This window comes from Rutilus rutilus (assembly GCF_951802725.1).
Source record: "Rutilus rutilus genome assembly, chromosome: 12".
In the NCBI taxonomy this organism is placed as follows: Eukaryota; Metazoa; Chordata; class Actinopteri; order Cypriniformes; family Leuciscidae; genus Rutilus; species Rutilus rutilus.
Genome location: NC_140217.1, coordinates 11,480,894 through 11,489,974, shown reverse-complemented (window position 1 = coordinate 11,489,974; position 9,081 = coordinate 11,480,894). Strand labels below are relative to the sequence as shown.

General features: G+C 38.9%; 1 protein-coding gene across 1 annotated transcript; it reads left to right on the top strand.

Annotated features, from left to right (window-relative positions):
* The first annotated feature begins 2,180 nt into the window (after nucleotides 1-2,180).
* On the top strand, nucleotides 2,181-6,141 carry LOC311300831 (uncharacterized protein). Its single transcript, XM_084425441.1, has 4 exons — nucleotides 2,181-2,306; nucleotides 2,821-2,976; nucleotides 3,068-3,160; nucleotides 5,725-6,141. The coding sequence occupies exons 1-4, from the start codon at nucleotides 2,250-2,252 to the stop codon at nucleotides 6,034-6,036; spliced, it is 618 nt and encodes a 205-aa protein (XP_084281567.1). The 5' UTR covers nucleotides 2,181-2,249; the 3' UTR covers nucleotides 6,037-6,141.
* Nucleotides 6,142-9,081: the final 2,940 nt, after the last annotated feature.

Sequence of the window (9,081 nt, the reverse complement as noted above, 5' to 3'; positions counted from 1 at the left end):
CAAGCCGTTCGAGATGCATTATGTCAATCTTTTTTCAGACGAACACATTTTCAGTTATTTTAGAAAATGTCTTAGAACTTTCATGCTCTTTCTCATGAAAAAATGCAAAGCGCTTAGTGCCGGCAGCCAATTACACACTCCGAAAGCACGCTTCTACCACAGATTCCGTGACATTGCTTAGACTTTGCTTTGCTCAGATAAACGCAAAAATAACCTGATTTTAAGTTTCATGACCCTTTACATACTGATGATAATGAGGTGTATGTGGGGCCGTACAAGCCATAATTCTTTCTGGCACTCTCACACTGACACCAACGGTTGCAGGAAACATGATGAAGAGGAAAATCAAGGTATAACGTCTTTGATAATCCACTCAGAGGGTAATACACAACAACATTTAAAGGGATAGTTCGGCCAAAAATGATATTTAACCCATGATTTACTCACCCTCAAGCCGTTCGAGATGCATATGTCAATCTTTTCTCAGACGAACACATTTTCAGTTATTTTAGAAAATGTCTTAGAACTTTCAGTGGTTATAATGTGAAGCTATGGGGTCCACCTCCTTCAAGTCCCAAAATGTGCATGCATCCTTCACAAAAGTAAGTTTTGTCGTAAAAATATACATAATTTAAAACTTTATAAATGAAAATATCTGGCTTCCGGCAACGTTCGACGCGCGTTCACAGGAGATGGATGTCGGCGTATGACGTAGCAACATTATTATTGATATTGTAGATCTTGTTGTCGCTCCTTCACACACCAAAGCTTCTATAGCATATCTGGCCTTCAAGATATCTGAGCATAGAATTAGATTCCAAGAAGTTTTTCCTGAGACTAAACTTTTGCCCAAACACCACTACTTGGAGCATTATTCTGAGCTAATTGAGAAATTTGGCCATCTGGTTGCTCTGTGGACAATGCGATTCGAGGCTAAGCATAGCTTCTTTAAAAGAGTTGTGCGTCACACCAACTGCTTCAAGAATGTGCTCCTGTCGTTGTCACAAAGACATCAGTTTCATATGGCATATCATCTGTATCAGTGCAGCTCTCTTACACCAAGATTGGAAGTATAACATGTTTCTAATCTTCCCACTGATGTTCTGAATGAAGACATATCATGGTCTGTACAACAGAAACACCCAAACCTGGATGTTGTGTGCTTGGCCAAGGAAGTAACATTTAAAGGCTTCACCTACAAAGAAAGTATGGTCATTGCTCATGGAGAATGTTCAGGACTTCCAGAGTTTGGTGAAATTGTGCAAATTATTGTGTTGCAGGACAAACCACTGTTCATTGTCAGAAGACTTGATGCATGGTATACTGAACATTATAGAGCCTATGTCTTGGTCCAGTCATCTGACAAGAAAATTTAACTTTTAGAGCACCATGACCTTACAGACCCATATCCACTTGTTCAGTACACAATTGGGGGGAGATGCATGGTGGTTCTGAAGAGATACATGTTTGAGGTTAGAATTGTTTATAAATTCTAAGAAAAGTGACATGTAAATGTCAAGCAATTATCTATTACTTGTACTGTATCTAATCTTATTTATTTTCTTTTTCCAGAATCTGTTAGCATGCAAGAAGACCTGCCAAGCTTTTGGTGATTGTGGGTCAAGATGATTCAAGAAAGTTGCTTCTGCAAGATGGGATTCCCGAATCAGTGGATGAGCTCAGTGAAAAAGTGAGGGAAGCTTTTGGATTAAATTGTAGATTCAGACTACAGTATCAGGAAAAAGATTTTGGGGATGTATTTGTAAATTTGACGAACACTGGAGAACTTCAAAGTCTTGGCACTTTTACAGATTATCCCGTTGCCAGACGAAGACTCATTCACTGCTCAAACAAATGATGGGACCCAGACTGATGATGATGCTCTGTCCTCCGTTGGCTCTGGTGACACTGATGATACAATCATCCTCTCACCCCCTGGCTCAGAAACAGTTTCTACAAGAAATCAACAGTGGCCAATATAATTTAATATTCCACTCTTTTCTTATGACACTGAACTCCAATTAGAGAGAGGAAATTCTCTTTTTAAGGCTAACGGAACAAGGCTGACTGTCACTCCAAATATGAAGTCTGATATTCTGGAGAAGGTTTATGATGAGATATACAAGTATAAATCTTATCCCAGCAGTGCAAACTTCTGTGAAGTTTCAGAGGCACTTATCAAGAAACACCCTTGCTTAGCAGAAAAAGGATCCTTCAGTGGGTGCTATGGGTGGACACAGAGACTTAAAATGAAGATGGGAAACCTACGCACACAGTTGAAAGGTCTTGGATGCCCTGATTATTTGGTAAATTCTCTGAAAACCGAAACCTCAGACCATGCTTTTCCAGCAAAAAATGTTAAACGACCTAAACGTGGTGAGGCCAATCATATCCCATCCCTACCTGCTGGAGAGACATCAGCAAACCTTGAAATTGAGCGCCTGGCACTTGTAAAGGAAGTGAAGAAAAGAAACAATGCATTGACAATCAGAGAAAAAATGACAAAGACGTTTACCTTACGCAGACAAGAGATTGTGGAAAACCAACCTAGTGTTCAAGAACTGCAAGAAAGCTGGCCAGCTCTGTTTCAACAAGAGGAGGTAAAAGCATTTATTTGTATTGAAAAATGTTAAAATGTAAGTGACATATCCTGAATTTACCATAGTTTTTACAATGGTATTTTAGTATGTAGTGTTTTTGAAAATGTCTTACTATACCTTTTGTTGTTTAATGCTTTGTGTGTCTATGTATTTTTACAACTAGTTCTCAAAGTAAAATATTTTTTTTCAGAAGTCTATTTTCTGTTTTTCTTTCTTACAGATTAATGCCGAATTTTTTCGCATCACGACCTTACCTTTACAATCGAGATTTATGGCCTCTTTGGACAGACAGAGCTATCAGCTTCTCCAGGTTATTAGGAGCAAAGGTGGAGTCCTCCGCGAAAAAACTAAGGATACTATTAAAGTTATGGATCAGGTATTGGTTGCATGCAAACAAAATTGCTTGTGGCAATCAATTTAGTAGTGTTTTGGTCTAATAAAAACAATACATCTTGAACATTTTGTAGAGTCTGGACATAGACATCAGAAGAGAGTGCCTGCTGAAGTTCCTGATCATGTACCTTGGTGAAGATGCAAGCTGTCTGATCAAAGAATACCAGGTAATGTAGACAATGCAAACTACTGAAATTTTCTCCAACCATGTTTGCCTTAAAGTTATATTTCACTACCAAGTCAACATTTCCCCATGTTTTACTCGCCCTCAAGGTATCCTAACTGAAAATGGTTACAGGTGTATCTCAATAAATTAGAATGTAGTGGAAAAGTTTATTTATTTCAGTAATTCAACTCAGATTGTGAAATTCGTGTATTAAATAAATTCAGTGCACACAGACTGATGTAGTTTAAGTCTTTGGTTCTTTGATGTGTGTTCTTTCAAGTGTGATGATTTAGGCTCACATTTAACAAAAACCCACCAATTCACTATCTCAACATATTAGAATACTTCATAAGACTGTATATGTACTCAATACTTGGTAGGGGCTCCTTTTGCTTTAATTACTGCCTCAATTCGGCGTGGCATGGAGGTGATCAGTTTGTGGCACTGCTGAGGTGGTATGGAAGCCCAGGTTGCTTTGATAGCGGCCTTCAGGTCATCTGCATTGTTGGGTCTGGTGTCTCTCATCTTTCTCTTGGCAATACCCCATAGATTCTCTATGGGGTTCAGGTCAGGCGAGTTTGCTGGCCAATCAAGCACAGTAACACCATGGCCATTGAACCAGCTTTTGGTACCTTTGGCAGTGTGGGCAGGTGCCAAGTTCTGCTGGAAAATGAAATCAGCATCTCCAAAAAGCTTGTTAGCAGAAGGAAGCATGAAGTGCTCTAAAATGTCCTGGTAGATGGCTGCGTTGACTGTGGACTTCAGAAAACACAGTGGACAAACACCAGTAGATGACATGGCAGCCGAAATCATCAGTGACTGTGGAAACTTCACACTCGACTTCAAGCAACATGGATTCTGTGCCTCTCCATTCTTCCTCCAGACTCTGGGACCTTGATTTCCGAATGAAATGCAAAATTTACTTTCATCTGAAAAGAGGACTTTGGACCAACAGCAACAGTCCACTTCTTTTTCTCCACAGCCCAGGTAAGACGCTTCTGACGTTGTCTCTGGTTCAGAAGTGGCTTGGTAGCCCTTTTCCTAAAGACGTCTGAGCGTGGTGGCTCTTGAGTCCAGCTTCAGTCCACTCCTTGTGAAGCTCTCACAAGTGTTTGAATCAGCTTTGCTTGACAGTATTCTCAAGCTTGAAGTCATCCCCGTTGCTTGTGCACCTTTTCCTATTTAAACACTGCCTTCCAGTCAACTTTTCATTTAATATGCTTTGATACAGCATTCTGTAAATAGACACTCCTTTCAGTAATGACCCTCTGTGACTTACCCTCTTTGTGGAGGGTGTCAATGTTCGACTTCTGGATAATTGCCAAGTCAGCAGTCTTCTCCATTATTGTGGTTTCAAAGAACAAGAGATACCCGGAATTTATACTGTAGGGATGGTCATTAATTGAAACTCAAATGTAAATATTCTAATATTTTGAAATACTGATTTTTGACTTTCATGAGCTGTGAGCTCTAATCATCAAAATTAAAACAAAAAAACTTTTTAAAATGTTTTACTTTACATGCAATGAATCTAAAATATATGAAAGTTTCACTTTTTGAAATAACTTACAAGAAAAAATTAACTTTTTCACGACATTCTAATTTATTGAGATGCACCTGTATATTCTTGAAGAACAAAACAGGCAAAGTTATAATCCTACGTATCATTTTACTTCCAAGCGGTAGAATGGGAGTGAATTGTTGACTTTTTGAAGCTTCAAATAGTGCATCCATCGATTAAAAAACTGCTCGACACGGCTCTGTGGTCTCAACAAAGGTCTTCTCAAGCCTTGAGGGTGAGTAAAACGTGGCAAAATTTTTATTTGGTAGTGACATATCGCTTTAAAGTAGTTCAAGTAATTGTGTTATCATTTACACATTTTCATTGACTTTCTTCCACAGAACACAAAATAATATATATTGAAGAATGTTGTTAAGAGCCCCCCATTCACTTGCATTGGTTTTGTGTCCATACAATAATAGTGAATGGAGGCTGTGCTGTTCTGTTACCAACATTGTTCAAAATTCTGCAGAGGACAGTACTGTTATTCATACAGGTTTGAAATGACAAGAGGGCGTGTAAATGATGACAGAATTTTGATTGTGAAATACTCCTTTAATAGGGGTTGGATCACCCATAATTGCATTTTGAACACTGTTGAGTAGATTGATAAATGCCTCTGATTGGCCATTGTGGTACTGCACTCAACAAATATGTCTGTGATTGTCTACAATGGTCAACACATGGGCTCCCAAAGTTTGATTGTACAAGTGTTTAAAAGCATTTTCTAAGCCAAAGAGAGTGTAAAAGAGAGTTTGGGTCTTCACCCAAAAATGAAAATTTTGTCATCACTTACTCTACTCTTGTAATAAACCGTACAAATTTTATTTTTACACTGAACACAAATGAAGATATTTTAATGAAAGTTAGCAACAGACGTTTGGGCTCTACATTGACCTTCATAGGACAGCTAACTAAATGTTGTAATAAATTTTCAGATGAAGGGGTGTTTTTTTTTTTCTTCCACAGTCCCTCAATTACTCTCTGTTCTTGTATGTTTTTAGGCTGACCAGAGGGAGGAAGCGGAGAGAGAATTTCAAAAGACCACTATGGCATTTTTTGTGATCCGTGAAAGTGATGCTCTTAGTCGTGCACTGGACATTTCCATTGTCATTGAAGGTGTGGAAGTACTAAATGAGTTACCCTCTGTTGCATGTGCCTGTGCCATGATGTTTGGACTCATTTATGCACTGAACTTAAAAAATCCTGCAGGACTCAAATATACCTTTGAGGCCTTTCAGAAAATAATCATGGACATAGAGAGTAAGCAGATGAGCAGAAGGGTGCAGAACCTCTCTTTAAAGCTGCAGGAGTAAATTTGTTTACTTTGACCCAGCTACAATGTTCTGCTGATGGTAAATTTCTTTGAAGATGTTGGACTGTATAAAGCCTTCTTTACAAATGTAACTGTACTACTGTTTACTAAACCGGATTTGTTTTATCTAGGGTTAGTTAAATAGTATACCCAAAAATGAAAATTCTTACGTTGTTTACTTATCCTTAAGCTATTCAAGTATTTAACGTTAATTCAATTTGGTTCAGAGACTTATTATGACAATTATGAGGGAAGTTTCATTTTTGGGTAAACTATTCCATGAAAGTGAAAATACTTTTTTTTTTTTCTAACATTGGCTAATTTGGTAGGTGTTTTATTAAGTGTTTGGTTTTACACTGCCCATTTTAAACCAGGGCCAAACTTGTTTTAACTTCAGAAGAATTCTAAAGGTTTGATTGTGTAGACCCTTTGCTCAGTATTTAGTAGAAGCACCCTTTTGATCTAATACAGCCATGAGTCTTTTTGGGAAAGATGCAACAAGTTTTTCACACCTGGATTTGGGTATCCTCCGCCATTCCTCCTTGCAGATCCTCTCCAGTTCTGTCAGGTTGGATGGTAAACGTTGGTGGACAGCCATTTTCAGGTCTCTCCAGAGATGCTCAATTGGGTTTAAGTCAGGGCTCTGGCTAGGCCATTCAAGAACAGTCACGGAGTTGTTGTGAAGCCACTCCTTCGTTATTTTAGCTGTGTGCTTGGGGTCATTGTCTTGTTGGAAGGTGAACCTTCGGCCCAGTCTGAGGTCCAGAGCACTCTGGAGAAGGTTTTCGTCCAGGATATCCCTGTACTTGGCCGCATTCATCTTTCCCTCGATTGCAACCAGTCGTCCTGTCCCTGCAGCTGAAAAACACCCCCACAGCATGATGCTGCCACCACCATGCTTCACTGTTGAGACTGTATTGGACAGGTGATGAGCAGTGCCTGGTTTTCTCCACACATACCGCTTAGAATTAAGGCCAAAAAGTTCTATCTTGGTCTCATCAGACCAGAGAATCTTATTTATCACCATCTTGGAGTCCTTCAGGTGTGCTTTCATGTGTCTTGCACTGAGGAGAGGCTTCTGTCGGGCCACTCTGCCATAAAGCCCCGACTGGTGGATGGCTGCAGTGATGGTTGACTTACTACAACTTTCTCCCATCTCCCGACTGCATCTCTGGAGCTCAGCCACAGTGATCTTTGGGTTCTTCTTTACCTCTCTCACCAAGGCTCTTCTCTCTCGATAGCTCAGTTTGGCCGGACGGCCAGCTCTAGGAAGGGTTCTGGTCGTCCCAAACGTCTTCCATTTAAGGATTATGGAGGCCACTGTGCTCTTAGGAACCTTAAGTGCAGCAGAATTTTTTTTGTAACCTTGGCCAGATCTGTGCCTTGCCACAATTCTGTCTCTGAGCTCTTCAGGCAGTTCCTTTGACCTCATGATTCTCATTTGCTCTGACATGCACTGTGAGCTGTAAGGTCTTATATAGACAGGTGTGTGGCTTTCCTAATCAAGTCCAATCAGTATAATCAAACACAGCTGGACTCAAATGAAGGTGTAGAACCATCTCAAGGATGATCAGAAGAAATGGACAGCACCTTAAATATATGAGTCCCACAGCAAAGGGTCTGAATACTTAGGACCATGTGATATTTCAGTTTTTCTTTTTTTAATAAATGTGCAAAGATGTCAACAATTCTGTGTTTTTCTGTTAATGTGGGGTGCTGTGTGTACAATAATGAGAAAAAAATCAACTTAAATGATTTTAGCAAATGGCTGCAATATAACAGAGTGAAAAATTTAAGGGGGTCTGAATACTTTCCGTACCCACTGTGTATATATATACATACTGAAAAAAGTGTATATAAGTCAAAGTCACTCTTTTTTAGCATATTTATAATATATATATTAGGGGTGACCACAAATAGTCGAAGATTCGATACTTCGATTGGAGGAGCCTGATTCGACTACCGATCTCACGGCCGAATCTTCGCAGAAGTGTTATTAAACGAGGATCACGCCACTTTGACTATATGAGGGCGCTCAATGTCTGATTTCACATAGAACTACCGGTTTTCTGCCAATACGTTAATATTCAGCCTATTATGATAATGCTGTATAAAAATGTGCAAAGAAAGAAGCTTTTAATAAATATTTTTTAACGTGCGTGAATAAATCCAAACACCCCGTGACAGATTTAAGTTTCCCTTTCAATCCGTGACCGACAGAGGAGCGTCTTGGCGGCAAGGATTTAAATCTTTAACAATGTCTGGGATAAGAAAATCTAAAGTGTGAATGTACACCATCAGAAAGGACATTCTCCAAGGCTGGATTTAGCATCAGGAAAACCATGATCGCACTTCTGCCGGCCAACGTTAACAAGTTGGTTTTCCACGGGACATTCTAAAATGCTTAACGTGAAAAAAGCCTTTAAAATGCTTAAAAGGCACTTTAACGTGGCTTAGGCTAATGTATGTACACAGTACACACTTTATTAAGAAACCATACTATGTGCAGATAAGCAGATGAACCTAGAATATTAACGCAATGCGTTCCTCCTATAGTAAAGCGTTTTCTTTACATAATTTGATATTTTAATTTAACTATTTTAGGAGATTAAGTCGTTAAACGTTTTTCACGTTAAGTGTTTTAGAATGTATTTTATCCGCGCGCACAAAAGACTCCAAAGGACACAGACAGACTGGGTTTGTCCTCTCGATCAGGTAGGGTACAAGTGATTTCAAAACTTTTCAGCCGGTTCTAATTTGATTTTTGGATGCTGTGAAAATTTTTAGCTAAAAAGACTGCCACTCCAGTTTAGCATTTATTGTTGTTTCTGCAGTTAAAAAGACAAAGTTGAAAATTCTGTTATTTTAATAATTTCTTTATTTTAATTTTATTTATTGATCTGTCTAACTATTTGTGGCTTGTGTTTTGAATATTCCCCTGCACTTTAGGCATTTTGCACACATTTGCTCATCTTGTGACTTGATTCTGATTTATTTCGTTTTGTATTTTTATTTTTTAGAAAGGTATATTCTGTTCTAATTTAAT

Bases quoted from the DNA above. Each gene is read 5' to 3' on its own strand.
- LOC311300831 (XM_084425441.1), top strand. From the start codon at position 2,250: ATGAAGATGGGAAACCTACGCACACAGTTGAAAGGTCTTGGATGCCCT. The intron at 2,307-2,820 runs GTAAATTCTCTG...TCTTTCTTACAG, and splicing joins TTGGATGCCCTGATTATTTG to ATTAATGCCGAATTTTTTCG. The intron at 2,977-3,067 runs GTATTGGTTGCA...AACATTTTGTAG, and splicing joins CTATTAAAGTTATGGATCAG to AGTCTGGACATAGACATCAG.